Source organism: Diadema setosum, assembly GCF_964275005.1.
Source record: "Diadema setosum chromosome 20 unlocalized genomic scaffold, eeDiaSeto1 Scaffold_20_unloc_1, whole genome shotgun sequence".
Lineage (NCBI taxonomy): Eukaryota > Metazoa > Echinodermata > Echinoidea > Diadematoida > Diadematidae > Diadema > Diadema setosum.
The window spans coordinates 920,956-947,250 of NW_027307649.1; the positions used below are offsets into that span (position 1 = coordinate 920,956).

At 39.4% G+C, this 26,295-nt stretch overlaps 2 protein-coding genes across 2 annotated transcripts; both read left to right on the top strand.

The window, feature by feature from the left end:
- Positions 1–404: 404 nt before the first annotated feature.
- Positions 405–2,930, top strand: LOC140245686 (toll-like receptor 3). The gene is made up of 2 exons (XM_072325229.1): positions 405–824; positions 1,992–2,930. The coding sequence occupies exons 1-2, from the start codon at positions 405–407 to the stop codon at positions 2,928–2,930; spliced, it is 1,359 nt and encodes a 452-aa protein (XP_072181330.1).
- An 8,595-nt stretch (positions 2,931–11,525) lies between these two features.
- Positions 11,526–14,056, top strand: LOC140245687 (toll-like receptor 3). Its single transcript, XM_072325230.1, has 2 exons — positions 11,526–11,630; positions 13,118–14,056. Exons 1-2 carry the CDS (start codon positions 11,526–11,528, stop codon positions 14,054–14,056), a joined length of 1,044 nt encoding a protein of 347 aa, XP_072181331.1.
- The last annotated feature ends 12,239 nt before the right edge of the window (positions 14,057–26,295 follow it).

The following is a 26,295-nucleotide window of genomic DNA, read 5'->3' on the forward strand; positions in this document are numbered from 1 at the left end:
ATAACTAGAGTTCACTAAACTTTGTATGAATGGTTGCACGGCAAAAGAACGAGAGTGAAACAAGTGAACACGGGATAGCGCTTGCACTTGTTCATGAAGTGACCCAGAATCCTGGAAAAGATTCAAAAATGATTGCATGCAGCACTGGGAATTCAGAGTGAACTATTTCACCGCAAACCACGATGGCTGGAAGCGTTGTTTTTACAGTTTTAACTACAGTGATGACTTTGTCATGTATTGCTGGCCACTGGGTACAATCTCCTCCCAAATGCTCCATCTCTTATCCGGGCCCCTTTCCGCGAGTAGACTGCTCTCACCTCAAACTCTCAGCTGTTCCCCAGAATCTTCCAGACGACGTCTACAATCTTGACTTATCATACAACAATATTTTGACCATCACCAACATGTCGTTTGCTGCATATGGAAAGCTCCAAGTCCTGCTTTTGCGATGGAACGCGCTGACTCAGATCGAGGGAAATTCGTTCGAGCATCTCCTAGACTTGAGAGTGGTTTATATGAACTTCAACAACATCAGCCGACTTCCAGATGCCCTCTTTCATAACAATCTTCATCTGTCAATCCTTGAGCTATCTCATAATAGACTGACCGACATCCCAAATAACGCTCTTGAGTCCATTAGAGCCTTGAAGTTTATTTACCTCGGCCACAACCTGATCACAAACATCAGTTTCGCTCAATTCTCATCCTGCCAACACCTATTTAAGATTGATCTCACAAACAACAAGATCACGCATCTTCATCAGGAGAGTTTTGCTGCTATTTGGAACTGTACAATAGACCGTCTCGACCTGGCCTTCAACAAAGTATCGGAACTTCCCAAAGAACTCTTTTCGAATTTCCGTAACCTGACGGGTCTCTATTTGAACCACTTTAACCTTCTAATATTCGACATGAGAGCCTTCATGGGAAATTATAACATCAGTTATGTGGTGATCAACAGCGCAAAAATTCACACTATTATACCTCTCACCTGCCAACGTCTAGACTTTCCTAATTTGGCATCAATTAGTCTTGGGCTGAATCAACTCTCTCAAATACAGAGCAACGCATTTAGGGGGTTTAGAAACCTACGACATTTGAATCTCAGGGACAACAGGATAAACTTGATCACTAATAGCTCATTCTGTGGATTGAATTCACTCATATACTTGAATCTGAAAGGAAACAAACTTTCACACTTGCCTCTTCGTGCGTTCGCCTGTACAAAAAAGCTACAATTTCTCAGGCTGGACAGCAATGACATAAGAGTGTTGGATCCTTCTGTACTTAATGGCGTTCGCTATCTTAAATATATTGATCTTTTCGGCAATAAAATAGAGAAGCTTGCAGGACCATGGCATCTGCCTTCTTTACGGAAACTGAAACTGCAAAAAAACGAAATATATTCTTTGAATAAAAACACATTTGAAGGAATGTCCCATGTGCAAGAGGTCAACCTAACCGCTAATAATATCAGAAACATCTCCAAAGATACATTTATCGGGCTCACTTCCCTAAAATCTATTGATCTGTCTTTTCAACCGTTTATCGAACTTGATGGTACTTTTGAAAAGTTGGAGAACCTCGAGAACCTAACGTTCTTGAAAACAATTATTAAGTTTGCGTCACTAAATCAATTTACATATGCAAGCTCTATGAGAACACTCGTCATGCCACTCGCAAAGTTGAGTGTCACAGACCTGGTAAGTAATCATGAACATTTATCCGTTTTCTTCGGGTTAGACTCACTAACATCCCTCGATCTATGGGGAAATAAGTTGGTAAACTTGCACGAGTACCCTTGGGTTTTTAAACCTTTACGTCAGCTGCAAATGATTAACCTAAGCGATAATCGAATCGCCGTTTTGAAAGCAGGGATGTTCTCTCACCTATCGTCTTTAACACACCTATTGCTGTATTCAAACGAAATCCAGAAAATCGACCCACATGCTTTTGGAGGACTGGGATTCTTACGGCAATTGCTTCTGCAGGATAATGTGATATCTCTGTTTGAGAAAAATCTACTCATTTACACACCGAATCTCACAAGGTTGTACCTTCATAATAATCATCTCACTACAATTTCTGCAAACACATACTTTCCAGAGACTCTTGTGCGCCTTGATATCTCCCACAATCCTTTCACTTGTGACTGCAGCTTGGCATGGTTCCAAAACTGGCTCCATACCACCCACGTCAATGCCTCCCCCTTTAACGAAACCCTGTGCTCACAGTCTTCCTTCAAAGAAATTGTGAACCTGCCACTTGAAGCATTCTATCCAGGTGACTTTTGTGGAATCAACGCACCACTCATCTCTGGACTTATCTCCGGCAGTGTCATAGTAACGTTACTGGGCCTTTTGATTTACAGAAAACGCTGGTGGTTGAACTACAAAATCTTCCTGCTGAAGCTTTTTGTCTTGGGGTATAAGCAACAAGAAGAAGACGTACACGCAAATGACTATGAGTATGAGCTCAACATCATGTGCCAAGATGGTGATGATGACTGGGTTCACGGTGTCTTCAGACCTGCACTGGAAGAGAGAATGCCCCATCTCCAACGGGTTGCCTATGGCGACGAAGCTCTCAGAGTTTCAATGTACTACATTGATGCTGTTCACCACATCATCGAGACCAGCTACAAGACTGTTCTCTTGATTAGCAACCACTGTGTTGATGATGCCTGGTTCATCACCAAGGTCAGAGTGGCTCTGGAGCATGTGAATGAAACAGGACTTGACAAGGTGATCCTGGTATTTTTGGAAGACATACCAGATGAGCGGCTGCCATACCTGGTAAGACTCTTTCTGAGCAGAAACAGGCCTAACTTGGTTTGGACAGAGGACCACGATGGGCAGGACTTGTTCTGGGCCTATTTTGAGAAGAGCATGCAGACAAATCCACAGATCAATCATGTTTTTCCGATCTAACTGGAATCAAGATATGAAAATGACTGATATCCTGCTTCCTAACATTTACAGTACAAAGTAATCGATTTGAACACAAAGTCTTTGCATATCATGCCCCTGTAACATGTTCTGTAACATTTCTATCACACGGAAGAAGGTCGAAGATTGACATCATTATTTCCCTTTAATCTATGTTCAATTATCAGGGCACGATTAAGTCAATTTTCACGAAACCTACAAAACACAGCAGAAAATGTATCTTCAATCATTTATTTGAAGCGTGTGACTTTCCTAGGGGGCTGCAGCCTGGCCCCAGCCAACGCAGTTGTAGTTTCCTACACAAACAACAAAAATATGAAAAAATAAACAAAATGGAGAAAAATCATGACTTCCAGATGGTACCAGATTCTTCGGGGGGCGGGGGGGGGGGACTGAGCATTACCCTTTGACCCAACAAAGAGCACTAGGACCTACTCTTTAAAAAAAAATATACAGTGTATATTTTAATTTGTATTCATTCACTCCACATGTAATTGTTTGAATTATAAGATTTAGTTTTCATCATGTCACTTATAGATTTACTATGATTTGGATGGATGTTCTTGTATGTGCGCAAGGACTCCTTGGTGTGCGTAACCCGAGTGGGTAAAGTTGTTTAGGCATTTGATGTTAGCGTCTTAGACTTCCTTACGTTCATATGAAATGTGTATTGTTTGAATATACATACAGTAATCAGTTTTATGAATGTTGAATACGGATTATTTTTCTACTATTTACATTTCCTTTACTTTTCCTTATTTGTAATTTTGTTTCAGTCAACAATGTTGCTTCCGTTAACTTTACTTTCCTTGCTTTGACTTTTGCCAATTCCCTCTTCTGTGTTTTTGAATAGTAATTTTCCAAAGTTGTATGTAAAAATTTTCGTATATCATACTGATATTTACTCTTAGTGGATTTCCTCCACCTGAATGAGATGGGAGTACTGTATGGCATATAACTAGAAAATCATGCTTAGGTGTGATGATACGCAATAACAATAGGACCTGTAAAAATTACATTTGCAGGTATGTAACCAATGAACTGCACTTATTTGTTTCTGTTCAATACAGTATGTAAAAGATAAGCTGTGCTTAGAAAATGTTCAAGAGTGATTGAAAACTTCTGCAGAATAGATTATACTATCTCGTGGTCACATACCGGAATTACTACATTTATATCGCTGTATTAGGCCACAATCTTTTTTTTTTTTCTTATTAGATCGGAAGACCCTCCCGATAGATGGTGCTGTAGATACACAGCAACGGTAATATAATTATGTACTCACAAAATCTGTCTGTTTTATACGATCAGAAGCAGAAGTGTGAGAGGTAAGCTCGGAGGAAAGTAGGTGGTATATCACATAATCTCTTTAACTTGATGACTTTCGTAATGTAGGACCCTTTCATTCAAGTTCTCATTAACCTCCCTATGAAGTGCGTGGTGTGCTGATCTACGGCTCTATTCATCTACAATATCCTATACAAAACTCAGCTGGATTACAATGACACGAGAATTTCCAATGAAATAACACATGTCTCGAGTACATTTTTTTTTTAATCCCATCATATAAAGAAAACCAAAGAGTGCAGCTGATACATAGACAAATTACGCAAGTAAAAAAAAAAAAAAAAAAAAAAATCATAGCTAGATAAGTATCTTGGCAGAGAAATTATTAAAATTATTTAACAGATGATGATGACACAGCGTCGAATAAACTCAGTTGAAACACTCCTCCCCCTGCATGCAATAATGGTTATGATGTTAGTGATTGAAGTGATATAAAGTAACAATGATAACAGTGAAGCGTTCTCTAGGAGATTCTCAGAGACTTGTACAGAACCGAATGATTCCCCTACGCAATGGATTGAAATTTATTCTTCAAAATTAGCGTTGATTGATATCTCACACAGCGATAATAAAACAAAAGCTAAATCATCTGCAAGGTATTAATTGGTATGTTTGATTGGTCAGTAAAGGAGAGAGAAATAGGTGGTTTTCGGGTGCTGTTCGTTATTCCGAAGGTTCGCTATTCCGAACGTTCGTTATTCCGAAGGGTCGTTAATCCGAATCACGCGAATTCCCTGTACCTAGAGGTTCATTAATCCGAAAATGGAAAAGGGTTTGTTAATCCAAAAATTTGTGGATTTATTCCGAAGGTTCGTTATTCCGAAGATTGGTTAATCCGAAAATGAAATTCGGAACAATGAACCTTCGGAATAACGAATCTTAGGAATAAAGAGCCTTCGGAATAACGAACCTTCGGAATAACGAGCTGTAACCGGTTTTTCTTTCTCGCTGCAAAGATTATATTGCATTATTAATATTATGTATACATGTTCTGTCTATCTGACCAACATGCAAAACGAAAAAGAAAATGCAAGTATATTCATAAGTGTTGTATGAGTACTTTCACAGGTGAATTAATGGTGCATATGTAGGTCTACAAGTTTTGTGTATTTCACTTGGCTTTTTCTAAGAATCTTTATCAAAGGGATGGTAAGATTTTGACTGAGATTGAGGGATTGAGATTCAACTTAATGTGAGATAATTAGAAACCACCCATGAAATATGAAAAAAAAATATACACTGGATTCTAAGAGGAATTGTGAGTTTATTTGATGAAATTCGATTTCGAAATGGCTGAGATATCTACAAACAAAGTAAAACAAAGTGGTCCTTATAAAAGGTGGGTCATGCCTTTTATCAGGACCTCTTTGTTTTTGGATAACTCGGACCATTTCAAAACCAATTTTCATCAAATAAACTTTGAATTCCTCTTAGAATGTGTATGCTCTTTCATATTTCATAAGAGGTTTATCACACACACACACACACACACACACACACACACACACAATGGAAACCTGAAGCCCCATCTCAACCAAAACTATACCATCCATTTAAGTAATGATGTCTACAATGAACATGACTGTACAGTGGGCACCCGGTGCGCTCCCTTTGGATCCGCCACTGCAAGCGATCTGGTTAACGGATAACGGCGACTGTTCTTTTTTCAGTTCTTGTTTGCCCTGCTTGTTTGTAGTATTTCGTGATAGAGAAGCTTTGCTTTATTTTTTGTTTCCTCCCCACCGTATCAATGGTAATCAAAGCATGACGTAGACTACGTTTCACCCGTAGTTTTATAGAGAGATTTTTTTTTTTTAAATCAAGGTATGTTATACACGAAGATACGTGTGTGGACAAGCATGATTTAAATGAGATCACGAAAACAAAATGTATGTGCTGGTATATGTCCCTATGCGGATATGCATACGTAGGACTATGTCATTTATTTGAAGGCAATGCGAATATGCCACAGACGGTTAGCAATAATATGATTCCGTAGCCGATCTTGTGCTGTAAACATTACGAGCACACAGCGTACTCAAAGTATGACGAACAAAGACCTAATTCCTTTCAGGATTTCTATGTGTTGCCATGATATACGCTGAATGAAGTGAAACGTGTTGACTCCTGGCATGTAGAAAGTAAAAAAAAAAAAAAAACACTAATACTAAAAAGACATGTCCACCCCCTTCAACTGGGTGTCACATTATGGTGAAAGTAGAAATGGAATTCATTCGCTTTACACACAAGTATCACAGCCGATGGTGTGTCAGTCTACAAGAACAAAAGAGATAGTATGAGAATACTGTAGAGCTTCCAATGTGGAATGAAAGAAGAAAGTGAATTAGACAGAAATCAAACCACTTACTGGCATATTATGTGTGCGCACTTGGTCAGGTCGTAGAACTAGCCGAAAGCCTCGTAACGTATAGTACAAGTATGAATATTCATTGGGGCCCATAGGCGTACCACAACGAAATGTGTAAGGTTGACAAGACAGGCAAATTGAATGAGTTGTAAACGTGAAAGTATGAGACTCGTCGTATAGTTTGGACAGATTAAGAAGGAGAGATATGAATTATGTTTTGAAGTGGAATTGATTGATATATTACCAGCCAGCAACAACAACAACAACAGAAAGAATATCAACGGTACTAGCACCCTTGCTAATTCGATACGTATTTTGAATACGAAAATATTGTTCCTCCTCTCAGTCAAGACGACAACTTACAATTTAGGACAAGCAGATATTGATGATATTAAAGTACCATGATTTTTACCGATATTCTTTTCTGTTTCCATTTGTATGCGGCATTGGATATCTGTGAAGTTTAATTCACATGTCCTTCACCACTAACGCGTGTTATCTTGTGGTAGATGATGATAATCTTCGTACTTCAGTACAAGATATTTCACATCACAGCACATGTTTAACAAGAAATTGAATAATGCTCGCATTTTGATTTATTTTTCGTGAGATAAAATCAAGACAATTTTAACGCGAAATTTGTTTGTTTGTTTGTTTGTTTTTTTCGTGCGTATGGCAACCAATCACAATGAATTCTACAAACGTCCTTAAACTGATAAAGAAAGGATAATCTCTATAAAGTCAGGCAGAAAATCACCTTCAGATTTTGTAAATTTACCGAACGATAGAGCGATGCTGTCCTCAAGTCACACGAATATATTACTTTGCATGGTATTTGCAACAAAAAAAAAAAAGAGATCATAGAAACATGTTGTATGATGCACAGTATACTATGTGACAAACACAATAGACTGGTTATGTAAAAAAAAATGCTGTTATATTTCACATCGTTATTGTATATAGTGTACATACTCTAGCGATTGTTTTAACAACTGAATAAACACTTACAAAAAGATTTGCATATTATTATTGTAAAACTAGTTGTCCTGTGTTTTTCTTCAATGTGATGGGGTTTCTAAAAAAAAAACAAACAAGGCATGTTGCACCCATATATAAAAAAATATATATATTTATGTATACGTATATACAGTGTACATGCATATAAAAAAAAAAATCCAACTTTGAAGGGCTACTACAGTTTTATATATTTCACAATTGTCAGCTATGGAGAGCTCAATGTTGGTTGTGAGGAAAGAGAAGACTCCTCCTCTTTCCATTGGCTAATGTCACTCATGACTGAGTACATGAACTTTAAAGACAACAATGACAAATTGCACTTTTTCCAAGTTTTATCACCATGAAGTCCATTTTTTTTTCTGTTCACATTCAACACATAGCTCGCAGCGACAAACCATGTCTCAAATATGAAAAGAGAAAATGGATAATTGGTTAGCCTTTATGGGAGTGACCGAGTTTTCAGTTATCGACAACGTGGCCATGTTGAAGGTTATGGACCATGATAGGCTAATAGAAACCCACAAAAACCTGCAGTTGTGTAGGCTGGCTTGTTAATTTGACCATTTTCACTGACATTTCTCATCCACTCAGCGAGACATTCATTGTTTCTTTCACGATAACACTCAAACTTGGAAAAAGCTCATGTGCTCAGTCGTGTATGACATTTGTCGACATAATTAGGTACCATTTGATGGAGGAAGAGTTCTTCTTTCCTCACAACCAACATTGTGATCTCCATAGCAGCTGAAAGTTATAGTAGCCCTCCAAATTTGGATTACCTATTTTTATACGCACTGTATATATATATATATATATATATATAATGGTTTAATTTAATAATTTATATAATTATATATATATATATATATATATATATATACTTGAATTGTTGAGTTTTTATATATATATGTATACATACATGTATATAATACTATATATATATATGTGATAAAAACCGAAAAAGGCATTAGTCTAATGCCATTTTAGGTTTTTATCACATATATATATAAATTGTTGAAATGAACCATTCTAGCCTGTTCAAAAAGTGATTGAAATGAGAGAGAGAGAGAGAGAGAGAGAGTTACGAAGTGCAGTTTCACAGAAAAGGGACAAAAGAGCGCTTGACGATTTCGGTCACTCAGGCGTGCTATGCAGGATTATTCATCAAAACATGTTTTGTTTCCGAGTAAAAATACTGCCTGTCCGAAAGAATATGGTCCAGAAAAGTGCTAATATCCCGACTTCCGTTTTGTTTTAAGCCGTTAAATTTTGACACTGGGCCTATAGCTACAGAAAAGATTACTCTCCCAGGTAAGACAAACTTTTTTTTTTCTGGTTTATCAACATAACTTACTACATTGTGTCTTAGTCTATTACAAAGAATCCTATTTGTGTGTGTGTTTTTGTGTGTGTGTGTGTGTGTGTGTGTGTGTGTGTGTGTGTGTGTGTGTGGATTTGAATTGGGCGGCCATATACAGGGTGGCCCAAAGCGAACACCTAAGATCTTGAATTTAAGCAATATTGTTGCAAGTATGTCATTATTTTGTGTATTATTAAAAAGGCCATTCTTTTTCCAATAGAATGACACCAAGTTCTTTAATTTTGGTTAATGCGTTATGATTTTAGGACCATTTTTGTCAACCCTTGCAATTATCCAAATGTGATCATTTTGCACTCTCGGATATACCGAAATCAGCGACAATTTGGCTGCTATGGAACTAGTAGCGTTCACAATGTGTGGAATGTGGGGCGGACGGTGTGATTGACATTGTCCGGTATCATTGTGAATGAGGCGACCTGCTTGGCTCATTAGGCGTTTTCACATCAGCCCGATAAAAATCCAAGCTCGAAATATTTTTCGCGATTGCGAATTAGAGCGCTATTTTATTTCTTATTCACATCAGCCCGAAGAGGGGGGTAGCCCGAATAGTCAATTTTTTTAAAATAGCTAATTCGACAGCTGAGCATATGCAAACAGCATCAGTAATGTGTGTGCCCTCTCAAAAATTCCTCATGATTTGTGTGCAGTTTGAGAAATTTTCTCGATCGGAGCGATACAATTAGCGTGTTAATTTGTGGTCACATTATCAAATAGCGCTATCGGGAAAATTTCCCAAGTCAGAAAATAGCGCGCTATTTGAAAACATCGGGCTGATGTGAAAACGCCTACTGAGATGCTAAATTTAGCTGGAAAATAGCGAGGTTTTTTCAAAGGCATGATTGGCAGTGACGTCAGTTCATAAGTGGTTTAGGAATAAAGCCCGTAGTTTTAATTAAGTGTACATTGATAGATACAAAGAGAACTGAGAATATTGCGTGTCGGTTTATAATTAAATTAATTTATGATCTTCATTATGCTTGCTGTTCTTTGTAGTTTTTCATCCATCTGAACACATCTTATAGAGGTCGGACAGCCCAGATTGGGAATTTTTAAAGTCGGTCAGCCACATTGTTAAATTGTGTCTTTAGATTTTTTGCGACTGCTCGGAGACACTGTAATTTCACAATAGACGTCTCAGAGTCGTGGGCTAGCGAAGACATCTCTGCAACTAGCAAAATCTACAGTCGGCAACTAGTTTCAAGCCCGGTCAGATAATGAGTACCCGTTAATTCGTTCAAAAATGGAAACAGTAATATTCTCAGTTCCCATTGGCCTGCTGCCCCCCCCCCCCCCAAAAAAAAAAAAAAGAAAGAAAAGAAGAGGGGATGTGGAAGAAGACTTATATCGTGGTGAATGTTTGGCTTCAGTGACTAAAATTAATTTTTATAAAGAACATTTTTTTTAATGAAAACATAAGTGCATATCACAGAAGGAACTTTAAGTCTTGTTTCTCATGAGATTCCATCAATGTCCAAACAGTGAATGTCTTGACTTAAAACGGAGCGTGCAATCAATGGAAGGAGAGTATGGTGAATTTCTCATTTAATGGACAAATTAAGCGCACAGCGCATTATTTTCTTGATCCATCTTTCCTGAATAATGTACCATTGATGAGAAACGTGTTTTTCTCTCCCCCCCCCCCTTTGGATCAAGGCCAAAAAAGCAGATAGCAATTCCTTATTTACAGCTACAGGCAAAATGACAGAATAGTGAAGGCATGCTACAGACTTGCTTCTTTCTTTCAATTCAGTGTAACGGCCCTTCCTTACATGTATCAATTAATTCATATTATACGAACGTGATTACACTTTTTCGAAGGCAGCAGCGAATGAGTGACAGTCCTAGCACAAAGAGATTCCTGATTTTAGACACAGTGGAAAGCCGATAATTACTACATGCACAATTCCCTCTTGCTTTTGTTTGTTTTTCCATTCTTTCTTTCCTTATTGTAATTTCTTCCTTCAGGAAGGAAAGCTCTTAGAAAAGAAATCGATAGTGGGTTTTTTTTTTTCAATTTGATTGCACCTTCTTCCTGCAGCTCTTGATGTTATCACTAGATAGAGTTCACTAAACTTTTCATGAATGTTTGCACTGCAAAAGAACGAGAGTGAAACAAATGAACACGGGATAGCGCTTGCACTTGCTCATGAAGTGATCCAGATTCCTGGAAAAGATTAAAAAATGATTGCATGCTAGCTGCATCACTGGGAATTCAGAGTGAACTATTTCGCCGCAAACAACGATGGCTGGAAACGTTGTTTTTACAGTTTTAACTACAGTGATGATTTTGTCATGTATTGCTGGCCACTGGGTACAATCTCCTCCCACATGCTGCCTCTCTTATCCGGGCCCCTTTCTGCGAGCAGACTGCTCTCACCTCAATCTCTCAGCTGTTCCTCAGAATCTTCCAGACGACGTCTACAATCTTGACTTATCATACAACAATATTTTGACCATCACCAACATGTCGTTTGCTGCATATGGAAAGCTCCAAGTCCTGATTTTGCGATGGAACGCGCTGACTCAGATCGAGGGAAATTCGTTCGAGCATCTCCTAGACTTGAGAGTGGTAAATATGAGCTTCAACAACATCAGCCGACTTCCAGATGCCCTCTTTCATAACAATCTTAATCTGTCAATCCTTGGGCTATCTCATAATAGACTGACCGATATCCCAAATAACGCTCTTGGGTCCATTAGAGCCTTGAAGTTTATTTTCCTCGACCACAACCTGATCACAAACATCAGTTTCGCTCAATTCTCATCCTGCCAACACCTATCTAGGATTGATCTCAGAAAAAACGTGATCACGCATCTTCATCAGGAGAGTTTTGCTGCTATTTGGAACTGTACATTTGACAGTCTCGACCTGGCCTACAACAACGTCTCCGAACTTCCCCATGAACTCTTTTCGAATTTCCGTAATCTGACGGGTCTCTATTTGAACCACTTTAACCTTTTTACATTCGACGTGAGAGCCTACATGGGAAATTATAACATCAGTTATGTGATGATCAACAGCGCAAAAATTCACACTATTATACCTCTCACCTGCCAACGTCTAGACTTTCCGAATTTGACATCAATTAGTCTTGGGCGGAATAAACTCTCTCAAATACAGAGCAACGCATTTAGGGGGTTTAGAAACCTGCGTTATTTGAACCTCGATGACAACAAGATAACTTTGATCACTAATAGCTCATTCTGTGGATTGAATTCACTCATCTACTTGAATCTGAAAAGAAACAAACTTTCACACTTGCCTCTTTGTGCGTTCGCGTGTACAGAAAAGCTACAATTTCTCAAGTTGGACAGCGATGACATAAGAGTGTTAGATCCTGATGTACTGCATCGTGTTCCCTTTCTTGAATATCTGGATCTTTTTCGCAATAAAATAGAGAAGCTTATAGGACCATGGGATCTGCCTTCGTTACGGGAACTGAAACTGCAAAAAAAAAAAAAAAATATATATATATTCTTTGAATAAAAACACATTTGCAGGAATGTCCCATGTGCAAGAAGTCAACCTAACCATTAATAATATCAGAAACATTTCCACAGATACATTTATCGGACTCACTTCCCTGAAATCTATTGATCTGTCTTTTCAATCGTCTTTTATCGAACTTGATGGTACTTTTAAAAAGTTGGAAAACCTCGAGAACCTAACGTTCGTGAAAACAATTATTAAGTTTTAATCAATTTACATATGCAAGCTCTATGAGGACACTCGTCATGTCACTCGCAAAGTTGAGTGTCACAGACCTGGTAGGTAATCATGAACCTCTATCCGTTTTCTTCGGGTTGGACTCACTAACATCTCTCGATCTATGGGGAAATAAGTTGGTAAACTTGCACGAGTACCCTTGGGTTTTTAAACCTTTACGTCACCTGCAAATAATTAACCTAAGCAGCAATCAAATCACCGTTTTGAATGCAGGGATGTTCTCTTACCTATCGTCTCTAACACACCTATTGCTGTATTCAAACGATATCAAGAAAATCGACCCAAATGCTTTTGAAGGACTGGGATTCTTACGGCAATTGCTTCTGCAGGCTAATGTGATATCTCTGTTTGAGAAAAATCTTCTCATCTACACACCGAATCTCACAAGGTTGTACCTTCATAATAATCATCTCACTACAATTTCTGCAAACACATACTTTCCAGCGACTCTTGTGCGCCTTGATATCTCCTACAATCCTTTCACTTGTGACTGCAGCTTGGCATGGTTCCAAAACTGGCTCCATACCACCAACGTCAATGCCACCCCCTTTAATGAAACCCTGTGCTCACAGTCTTCCTTCAAAGAAATTGTGAACCTGCCACTTGAAGCATTCTATCCAGGTGACTTTTGTGGAATCAATGCACCACTCATCTCTGGACTTATCTCCGGCAGCGTCATAGTAACGTTACCGGGACTTTTGATTCACAGGAAACGCTGGTGGTTGAACTACAAAATCTTCCTGCTGAAGCTTTTTGTCTTCGGGTATAAGCAACAAGAAGAAGACGTACACGCAAATGACTATGAGTATGAGCTCAACATCATGTGCCAAGATGGTGATGATGACTGGGTTCACGGTGTCTTCAGACCTGCACTGGAAGAGAGAATGCCCCATCTCCAACGGGTTGCCTATGGCGACGAAGCTCTCAGAGTTTCAATGTACTACATTGATGCTGTTCATCACATCATCGAGACCAGCTACAAAACTGTTCTCTTGATCAGCAACCACTGTGTTGATGATGCCTGGTTCATCACCAAGGTCAGAGTGGCTCTGGAGCATGTGAATGAAACAGGACTTGACAAGGTGATCCTGGTATTTTTGGAAGACATACCAGATGAGCGGCTGCCATACCTGGTAAGACTCTTTCTGAGCAGAAACAGGCCTAACTTGGTTTGGACTAAGGACCACGATGGCCAGGACTTGTTCTGGGCTTACTTTGAGAAGAGCATGCAGACAAATCCACAGATCAATCATGTTTTTCCGATCTAAATGGAATCAAGATATGAAAATGACTGATATCTTGCTTCCTAACATTTACAGTACAAAGTAATCGATTTGAACACAAAGTCTTTGCATATCATGCTCCTGTAACATGTTCTGTAACATTTCTGTCACACGGAAGAAGGTCGAAGATTGACATCATTATTTCCCTTTAATCTATGTTCAATTGTCAAGGCACGATTAAGTCAATTTTGACGAAACCTACAAAACACAGCTGAAAATATACTTTTAATTGTTTACTTAAAGCGTGGGACTTTCCTAGGGGGCTGCAGCCTGGCCCGCGGCCACGCACTTGTAGTTTCTTACACAAACAACAAAAATATGAAAAAATAAACAAAATGAAGAAAACTCATGCCTTCCAGATGGTTCTAGATTCTTCCGGTGAAGGGGGGGGGGGGGGGGACTGACCCTTACCCTTTGACCAAACAAAGAGCACTAGGACCTTTCTTAAAAAAAAAAAAAAAAAAAAAAAAAAAACTACAGTACATATTTCGATTTTTATTCATTCACTCCACTTGTAATTATATAAATTATAAGATTTAGCTTTCATCATATCACTTAAATAGATTTACTATGATGTGGATGGATGTTCTTGTATGTGTGCAAGAAATCCTTTGTATGTGTAACCTGACTGTGTAAAGTTGCTTAGGCATTTGATGTTAGCGTCTTTGACTTCCTTACTTTCATGTAAAATGTGTATTGTTTGAATATACATACAGTAGTCACTTTTATGAATGTTGAATAGGGATTATTTTTCTATTACTTACATTTCCTTTAATTTTCCTTATTTGTAATTTTGTTTCAGTCAACAATGTTGCTTCCATTAACTTTACTTTCATTGCTTTGATTTTTGTCTATTCCCTCACTGTGTTTTTAATTTTTTTTGTGTGTGTTTTTTATGACATCATTCGTGCATATACTTTATATTGTATTTGAAAAAAAAAATGCGTTTATCAGACGAATGAAAGACAAATTGAAAGCTTCTACTGCTTTGGATCATGTTTCCTTTTTTCCTTTTTCTTTTTTTTATGATGGAAATAAATAAACTATTGAATTGAATTGAATTGAATTGAACTGAATTGAATTGAATTGAATTGAACTGAACTGAATTGAATTGAATAGTAATTTTCTCAAGTTGTACGTAACAATTTTCGTATATCATACTGATATCTCCTCTTACCACCTGAATAAGATGGGAGTACTCTATGACCTTTACGTAGAATAGCATGCTTAGGTGTGAAGATACGCAACAATAGGACCTGTACAAATTACATTTGCAGGTATGTAACCAATGAGCAGCACTTATTTGTTTCTATTCAATACAGTATGTAAAAGATAAGCTGTGTTTTAAAAATGTTCAAGAAAGATTGAAAACTTCTTTTAGATAGATTATACTACCTTGTGGTCACATACCGGAATTACTACATTTATACCGCTGTATTAGTCCACACTTTTTTTTTTTTTTGTTAGATTAGAAGACCCTCCCGATAGGTGGTGCTGTAGGTACACAGCAACGGTAATATATGTACCGTGTACATATGTGTGTAAGCGTTCTCTAGGAGATTCTCGGAGACTTGTACAGAACCGAATGATTCCCCTACGCAATGGATTGAAATTCATTTTTCAAAATTAACGTTAATTGAAATCTCACACAGCGATAATAAAACAAAAGCTAAATCACCAGTCCTGCAAGGTATTAATTGGTATGTTTGATTGGTCAGTAAAGGAGAGAGAAATAGGTGGTTTTTCTTTCTCGCTGCAAAGATTATATTGCATTATTAATGTTATGTGTACATGTTCTGTCTATCTGACCAACATGTACTAAATAAAACGAAAAAGAAAATGCAAGTATACTCATAAATGTCTAATGAGTAGTTTCACAGGTGAATTAATAGTGCATATGTAGGTCTACAAGTTTTGTGCATTTCACTTGGCTTTTTCTAAGAATCTGTATCAAAGGAATGGTAAAGTTTTGACTGAGATTGGGGGATTGAGATTCAACTTAATGTGAGATAACCACTCATGAAATATGAAAAAAAAATATACACTGGATTCTAAGAGGAATTCTGAGTTTATTTGATGAAATTCGATTTCGAAATGGCTGAGATATCTACAAACAAAGTAAAACAAAGTGGTCCTTATAAAAGGTGGGTCCCGCCTTTTATCAGGACCTCTTTGTTTTCGGATAACTCAAACCATTTCAAAACCAATTTTCATCAAATAAACTTTGAATTCCTCTTAGAATGTGTATGCTCTTTCATATTTCATAAGAGGTTTATCACACACACACACACACACACACACATACACACATACACAAATGGAAACCTGAAGCCCCATCTCAACCAAAACTATACCATCCATTTAAGTAATGATGTCTACAATGAACATGACTGTACAGTGTCGGGCGGTCCCCCCGACACTAGCCATCCCCTTTAATTTTTATGTTTAATTGGTCAATTATGAGAGAAATATGTGGTGATTTTTTCCTCTACCTGCAAAGATTATTTTGCATTATTAATATTATGTGTAAATGTTCTATCTGGCCTACATGCTCTAAAGAATAAGAAAATGGAAGAATACTCATTAGTGTCTTATGAGTAATTTCACATGTGAATTCATACCAATGCTTGCTCTATAAGAGTAAATCATACCTGATGCTACATTCAACAACAAAAAAAAATACAAGTCATCCTTTATGTCACATTTCTTGTTCTTTTAGATTCGTGATTCAATAATGACAGTAATCATTTGAAAATAAAAGAAAAATAATCAGTGTATCTCCACATGGCAAAATGCTTGATGATATATTCATCCTCAATTCCCATTGCATGGTTAAAGTGTTACTTGAATTATTAAATGTGGAAATAACGGGGGTATCTGGCATTGCAAAGATTTGGGATATCACTCTCACACTTCTTTCCTAGTACATACCATTTAAATAGTGGAAATACTTGCATCTTCCGAGATGGTAAGCCGAACTTTTGCTTGATGTGTTTCTGATACTTCATTATATAAACTATGTCATTTTCACTTCATTTTGTAACATCAACACATCCTTATCTGACTTTCACCTTAAGTTTGTTATCATTGTTGCTTTGACTACTAATTAAACCAAACTGAATCAGTGAGTAGGATTTTTATTGTTTTCCCTTGTTGTGTGGAGTTAAAATGGACACACAAGTATCACTTGAAACTTGTTACAAATGTCTTGTCATGGTCTATGTGTGCTTATGACTGTATGAACGACAAGGATGTGCTTGTGTAATGAAGCGCAATAAGTGTCTAAAACCCTCACGATATCATTGTCACGAATTGTGTTTGTTTTCAGCATAAGCAGGGATTGTATTTGTAAGGAAGTATTTATGTAATTGGACCTCTTCTGACATTTTTTTAGCACGTCAAATTCACCGCAGCTTAGAGCAGTGCCTCGTGTCCAACTAAAAACGGTGTATTGTGAGTGAAAATGATGTCTACGCAAACCAGCTCTTCTGAGCAACATGCATATCTTGTGAACCCAACTGTTTTTCACAATAATTGTAGCCTCTTCGGCCACTAAGAATACTTGCCACCACCTTACTGTAAAATCTATAAAGAAGTATAATCACTGTGAAATATTTCCAGTGGGAATTTGTTCATGCTCCCTACCAAGCATGCACGCACCAAGATGTAATCCACCAAAATGCTGTATAGAGGATCTATTTATTACGTGTTTTCTAGAATGATGTTTCGTGAAACATGAAGTGCAGTTAGATTGAATGGTAGGAGTGTAATAGGCAGAATTGACTTGTAGGACAAAGGCAAAACAAGATGCGATTTGTAGAATCGAAAGTTATATCTAAGAGGCTGCGATAAAAAAAAAAAAAAGCTTCTCGGTGCCAGAATATAAGACGTTCGTTAGGTGCTTTGTGTTTTCGGGAGAAAATATGTTGTATTCTGAGGGTCCTTACATGAAATTAGTCGCAAGCTTTGCAGACATAAGTTTACCAGAGTATGCATCGATTAAAGTATTAACTCTGTATCTTTGCTGACGTGTTCGTGGAGATGGCATGTGCAAAGTTTTCTACTTTGCAGGCAATGCCTTTGGGTATAGCCGTCTAGTCTAGCCACGAGTTGCTGAGTGCAATCAGGTCTGTGCGCATTTTTGTTTTTAATCATTCTTTTAAGGCGGCACAACACGGAATGTACAGTAATATCGTTGTCTTTCTAGAGAGTCAAGGTAACATTGTACATTTTATTGTACGCAAAACTAAAGGCCAACTTTGTTATTATTGAAGCTGCACTGCTCTTTGTAATACAGAAAATATTTGAAGATTTTGTTTGTTTGTTTGTTTGAGCCTCTTATGCCAGGCAAAGGTTTATCAGTATTTAAGTTTGTCGACTGCAGCAGGGAAGTTAAACTATTGAGCGATCTTGCCAGCTCTCACAATGTACATAATTACAAAATATTGTATTCTATTTTTCGGTTCTTTGTAAATATTTGTAAATATTCGCCTCCCTAATCGTCGCTTTGACGGTGTGACGTAATTAAGCAGTGGGCAGAATGATGTCGTGTATTAGTGTACACCTTCAGTAGTACTAGATCCAAATACGACCACACACTGACAGCCAAAGATACGGAAGCTTAAAAGTGCCAACCAGATGACGAGATAAGAAGACGAGAAGACAGGTTAAATACCGAGAAGCCGAGTTATTGCAACTCGGCAAGTCGACTTGCTTGGATCAAGAAGACAAGATGACAAGTTGTTGAAACTCGGTAAGTCGACTCGTTTGGGACAAGAAGACATGATAACGAGTTGTTGAAACTCGGAAAGTCGACTTGCTTTGGACAAGAAGTTAAGATGACAAGTTGTTGAAACTCGGCAAGTCGACTCGTTTGGGACAAGAAGTCAAGATGACAAGTTGTTGAAACTCGGCAAGTCGACTCGTTTGGAACAAGAAGACATGATGACGAGTTGTTGAAACTCGGAAAGTCGACTCGTTTGGAACAAGAAGACATGATAACGAGTTGTTGAAACTCGGAAAGTCGACTTGCTTTGGACAAGAAGTCAAGATGACAAGTTGTTGAAACTCGGCAAGTCGACTTGCTTGGGACAAGAAGTCAAGATGACAAGTTGTTGAAACTCGGCAAGTCGACTCGTTAGGGACAAGAAGTCAAGATGACAAGTTGTTGAAACTCGGCAAGTCGACTTGCTTTGGACAAGAAGTCAAGATGACAAGTTGTTGAAACTCGGCAAGTCGACTTGCTTGGGACAAGAAGTCAAGATGACAAGTTGTTGAAACTCGGAAAGTCGACTTGCTTGGGACAAGAAGTCAAGATGACAAGTTGTTGAAACTCGGCAAGTCGACTCGTTTGGAACAAGAAGACATGATAACGAGTTGTTGAAACTCGGAAAGTCGACTTGCTTGGGACAAGAAGTCAAGATGACAAGTTGTTGAAACTCGGCAAGTCGACTTGCTTGGGACAAGAAGTCAAGATGACAAGTTATTGAAACTCGGCAAGTCGACTTGTTTGGAACAAGAAGTCAAGATGACAAGTTGTTGAAACTCGGCAAGTCGGCTCGTTAGGGACAAGAAGTCAAGATGACAAGTTGTTGAAACTCGGCAAGTCGACTTGTTTGTGCCAAGAAGATATGATAACGAGTTGTTGAAACTCGACAAATCGACTCGTTTGGAACAAGAAGACATGATAACGAGTTGTTGAAACTCGGAAAGTCGACTTGCTTTGGACAAGAAGTCAAGATGACAAGTTGTTGAAACCCGGCAAGTCGACTTGCTTGGGACAAGAAGTCAAGATGACAAGTTGTTGAAACTCGGCAAGTCGACTTGTTAGGGACAAGAAGTCAAGATGACAAGTTGTTGAAACTCGGCAAGTCGACTTGTTTGGGACACAAAGACATGATAACGAGTTGTTGAAACTCAGCAAGTCGACTCGTTTTGGACAAAAAGACATGAAAATGAGTTGTTGAAGCTCGGGAAGTCGACTTGTTTGGGAAAAGAAGACATGAGAACGAGTTGTTGAAACTCGGCAAGTCGACTTGTTTGGGACAAGACGTCAAATGACAAGTTGTTGAAACTCGGCAAGTCGACTTGTTTTGGACAAGAAGACACGAAAACGAGTTGTTCAAACTCGGCAAATCGACTTGTTTTGGACGAGAAGACAAAATGCCGAGTTGTCAAAACACGACAAGTCGACTTGTTTTGGAAAAGAAGACAAATTGGTTAGTTAGTGGAACGGAAAAGTCGACTTGTTGCGGACAAAAAGACAAGTCAACGAGTGGTTGGAATTTGTTTAGGACAAGAAATCAAGGTGACAAGTTGTTTATCGACATTTGGGGTCTAGGAACACTACCCCCTGGAAAACTACCCCATAATTACTACCCCTTGGATCTGGATAACTACCCCCGGATAACTACCCCCGGATAATTACCCCCGGGATAACTGCTCCTGGATAACTATCCCACAGATGACTACCCCCAGATAGCACTATCAAATAAAACATCATCACAACGACAACAACAAAAAAGCAGTGAATTCAAAGACAAATACAACTTAAACAATCACTGAATATTTCCGATGCCCCACCCTGACCCGATGGTGTTAGCTCATCCAGCAAAACTGGTAATTGGATTTATGTTCTTTCAGAAAAAAACAGAAAAAAAAAGAAAGAAAGAAAAAAAAAACTTGTCATTATAGTACCACCCAACGGCAACACATTGCCCTACGATGATCACAGATATGTTCAGTTTATTTAGAAATGATTGTCCTCACCAAAATTTCAATGCATAAACCTGACGAATGGAGCAAAACTCTGGTATTTTTTTTTTCTGAAAATACTGTTTCCGTGACAACACAGTGTCTAACACCGACAAATGACGAAGGTTGCACTACAATCGGGATAACTACTTCCCGCATTAGTACCCCTGGTATAACAACTACTTCCCGATAAATACCCTGGGGAATTACCACTGCAATCTTCCACTTTACCAGCGCAGTTACCCTCCAGGGCAATCGCAGGGCTAGCCCCGAACAACTTACCTCCAGGGCTATTCCCGATAGGGCAACTCATGGGGGTCACGGGGGGGGGGGTGTTAGGGTGCTTCAGTCTGCGAGCGACCTCAACGCCGGACGCTAAATAATTTGTTTTTCTTTTTCTTATTCAATTTTTATTTTTATTTTGCACCAGGGGGAAAAAAAAAAACAAAAAAACAAAAAAACAAAAAAAAAAAACAATCGCACCCCGGATCTGGCAGCACTGATGCATTATACATACAGTGTTTACTATCTATCGACCGTACTGTATACGTAATATTTCATTCATTGTGCAACGGATTATCAATTCAGAAAAAGCAAAAGCTCCATCGCATGGGAGGAAGATACCCCGCCCACCCCCTCCCCCGATAGGTCTCCAATCAGTGGCGTAACTGGGGTGGCCCCCCCCCCCCAATCCGCTGGTTAAAAAAAAAAATATCAAAATGGTAATTCAAGGGTTAGTAAACTGCTTTTGAAATTGACATGAGCAAGAAATTATCATTTTTTTTCTCTAAGATTTCTTTTAACCATAATTAAAGAGGCATCAATAGTGTGAAACATTGTTCAAAAAGCCCGGAGCCGACAAAAGATTGTGATTCATCGTGATTCCTGGTTGGCATTCTGAATGATAGGCAGGATGGAGCAGTGTACTCAGAACATCCGAACGGCAAAGAGTCGCTGTAATGTTGCGCAATGTGATGTAGAATTACATCTCTGTACCTTACACTTCGTTATATCAAAGCTAGATCACTGATTGTTGCTTTACATACTATAGTCTATATCAAAATGCCTTGCATTGCCAATAATAAGACTTGACGGGCTATTTCGCAACTTTCCCAACACACACAAACACAAACAATTAGGGGATGCTCTAAAGTGCATATTTTGGAAATCCTTCCCCCGCTTGGTCACTTCAACGCCCCCTCGCTGGTCATACCTCCCCCAATCATGAACAATAAACCGACATCCTTGACTACCAGTGGCGCACCGCCCCCCCCCCCCCCCTCTTAATTTCCAAAGCGAAAACAAGATATTTATAGCTAAAAACGGCAGTTTTTTGACTGTAAAATGTCAGAATTTTCACTCTCACTCGCTCCGCTCGCTCGTATTTAATCGCTCTGCCATTCTCCTGATGTTGCTGCCAGTATTAAATTGCCAGCAGTTGCACCCGGTGCGCCCCCTTAATTTCCAAAGCGAAAAGGATAGCTACAAGCGGCAGTTTTTAGACTGTAAAATGTCAAAATTTTCAAGCTCGCTCGCATTTTAATCAATTCAATTCAATTCAAACTTTATTTCATTTTTCGAAAAGAACATTAACATTTCACTTCCTTCGGTAACAGAATAAGGTTGCATAATCAAAACAAAGTAAATTGAGAAATCATAATTGTGGAACATTGGGGTAACAGAAACGTTGTAAGGAAAATTGATTGACTGAAGTGAAACAGACGATATAATCGTTATGCCATTCTCCTGATGTTGCTGCCAGTAATTGCCAGCAGTTGCGCCCTGTGCGACCCCCTTAATTTCCAAAGCGAAGAAATATAGCTACAAGCGGAAGTTTTTTTGACAGTAAATTGTCACATTTTTCAAGGTCGCTCGCTCCGCAAGCTCGCATTTAATCGTTATCCCATTCTCCTGATGTTGCTGCCAGTAATTGCCAGCAGTTGCACCCGGTGCGCCCCCCCTTAATTTCCAAAGCAAAAAAATACAGCCACAAAAAGCAGTTTTTGGACTGTAAAATGCCAAAATTTTCAACCTCGCTCGCATTTAATCGCTACACCATTCTCCTGATGTTGCTGCCAGTGATTGACAGCAGTTGCGCCCGGTGCGGCGCCCGGTGCGGCACCCCTTAATTCCCAAAGCGAAGAAGTATATCTACAAACGGCAGTTTTTAGACTGTAAAAGTATTATGTCAAAATTTTCAAGCTCGCTCGCTCCGCTCGCTCGCATTTAATCGCTATGCCATTCTCCTGATGTTGCTGCCAGTGATTGACAGCAGTTGCGCCGGTGTGCCCCCCCCCCTTAGTTTCCAAAGCGAAGAATATAGCTACAAACGGCAGTTTTTGGACAGTAAAATGTCAAAATTTTCAATGTAAAAAGATTTCACCGTGGGAGGGGGGAAACCCCCCTACCATACCCTCCCCCCTTGCTTGCTTCGCTCCCTAACGATCTCATAACCGCTCCCCCTAAGATCAAATCCTGTCTACGCCGGTGATAGACCCCACTATTTTGTAGGCCTTCGCAGTGATGTCGCACAGGCGGAGAAAGAGCTGAAATACCACGATTTAGTCATTCAATAATATATTGTGAATATTTCATTTTCTATTGAGTTTTTTTAAGAAAAAAAAACACAAAAACTTCACCAAACGTGTGCACCAGATCGCTGAATTTCAGGTCTTAAAAATGCAAAATCTTCCTTGTGTGGGAGAGGGATACACCCCCCCCCCCCCCCATACACACCCTCCCCCCGTTCGGTCGCTCCGCTCCCTCTCACAGATATTTCAAAAACAAACTGATTTTCCGCCGCAAGTCATCTGACAAGCAAAAAAAAAAGCAAAAACAAGAACAAAAAGTCTTCATATTTTTGCTGCCATTCTCCTCCCACTTTATATTTCTGCAAAAGAGTGGGACATCCGATCCCTGTAAAGTGTGTGTGTGTGTGTGGGGGGGGGGGGGGGAGGGGGCACAAAGCTCCCCCCCCCCCCCAAGGCTGCGCCGGTCCGGTTATGGGCTTGTGATCGTGGTGATGGTGACCATCCCCCCCACTCCTCAGTACGGATTTACGCCGTTGATGTATACAATCACATGTATGTACATATATTGAGTATGTGTAAATGTACATGATGACACAGGATCCAATAAATCAAATAAAAAGAAAAATCTCACAGTTTACATTTACTGTCAAAACGCACCCCCCGCCCCCTTGAAAAAAAAAGCTGGTGACGCCCCTGCAACTCACCCTCTCCCCCGAAAACATCCCCCGTCCCCGGATAAATACCACCAGGACAATTTTCGCAGGGCAACTACCCACCAGATAAATATCACCCGGTTGATTACTCCCTCTAGGGCTTTCCCACCAATCCTGATAGCCTACAACTATTACCTTTGGATATCAAACTTCTTACCCTCCAGGCCAATTCACCAGAACAATTCCCTATCGGGCATCCCCCGAACCCACGGCCCACGACAACTACTCAGAGGCAGGCAGGGATGAAATGTCATGGAGTACCCCATGAATATGTCTACTTATGGGCCCACATATTTTACCTTTATTTCATAAATTAATAAGTACATTACTGCATCTATTTTGAAAATTCTTATCACTGCCTCCAGATGTGTCTAGGAGAATTTCGATGCTATTTTCTGTTTATACCGTATTTAGTAGTCCGGCAGCCAAAAGCCATTTTTTTGCCCGAAGTACTTTTTCTCTGATACAGTTTTTTTTTCTCTGATGATTATTCATTTTTTGGGTCTTTTCAAAGGTATTCAGGTGGTTGTGGAGCTCTCACCCTTGGGCAATTTTGATTATTCAAAATGGCGTCCAACATGGCCGCCATACAGCCCTCAATATAGGAAAATGTATGTAATCATGTGTTTTAAATGCTACTATATCAACGTTTGGATTGGAGCAGTTGTCCAAAGGTCCAATGACTTGAACAAGATATTTTTGACATTTTTTGTTGCAGGACAGTTGCCACGGTAAACATTGAATTAGCTTAAAATCCCTAAAATGCACAATATAAACGTATCCGGGCACTTACCCCCTGGGCAACTACCCTCCGGACAACTACCACCCGGATAATTACCCCCCAGGTCTATTCCCCCCTAGAGCAACTACCCTCCGGACAACTACCCTCCTAGGGCAATCACCCTCCAGGGCCATTACCCCCTAGGACAACTACCACCCGGTCATCTACCCTCCTAGGGCAACTACCCCCAAGGGCAATTACCCCATGGACATCTACCCCCCGGAGAACTACCCCCCTGGGTAATTACCCCTGGATGACTACCCCCCGGATAACTACCCCCCAGAAAACTACCACCCGGATAACTACCCCCTGGATAACTACCCCCCGGAGAACTACCCCCCAGTTAACTACCCCCCGGATAAATACCCCTGGATAACTACCCCCCGGAAAACTACCCCCTGGGTAACTACCCCCGGTTAACAACCCCCAGGATAACTACCATCCGGATAACTACCCCCGGATAACTACCCCCCGGATAACTACCCCCAGGATAACTACCACCCGGATTACCACCCCGAGATACCCCCCCCCCCCCCATAAACATACCCCGAACCGCCCCCCCCCCCCCTCCTGATACTTACCCACTGGACAACCCCCCCCCCCCTCCCCCCCCCCGAAAGTTACCATACACCCGTTGTAATTTTTCCATAAGTTCATAACACCATATCAGAAGACTAAGCTCATATAGGCCCTATCATTAATGCACCTTTCTCTTACACTGTCATCATCTACTCTTTTGGCTTGTCATTTTCTACCATTATAACACATTAGACGATAAACATAAGAAAAGGAGAATTGATTTCACTGCAATTCATATTCCCTTAACATTAGCGAGGGACCCTTCGATATAAAAGCCATAGTTTCTGATAGGATCCGGGCGCGGTTTTATGAAAGTTATCAGTCCTGACAAGCTGTCAGTTCCATACAGTTACCAATCGTTGTAGTTCGATCAAAGCAGGTCTATGGTAACAAGTCAGTGACTCGAGCTTATCAATCAAGCAGAACCCATGGTTTTATTGAAATTATTAGAGACTAACAAGATGTCATAACTGGCAACTTTTATCAAATGGTGCCCTAATCTGTCATTTGAGTAAAATTACAGCTTATTTTACATACAAGTGGAATTGTGCTAGTTTTCAAATTAAATGTTGTCGACACTTTAAGGGGAAATCCAGTTCAAATATAAGCTAGTCTGATTAGAAAGAGTAAAATATTACGAGTTTAACGGTATTTTTTTTTTTTTTTAATACAAAATACCCCTAGTTGTTAACGAAATCTTTTGTCCTACACCCTCTTTTTGAATAGATCTAGAGAGTTGTAGTTGACAGAATCCTTTTTACATTAGGGCTGCTCTGTTTTATCCCGGCCATTTTAAGAGTATTTTTTTTCACAAAAACTTGAATCCTTCTTGGAATAACATTCTCTTTAATATTTCGCAAGGGGTTT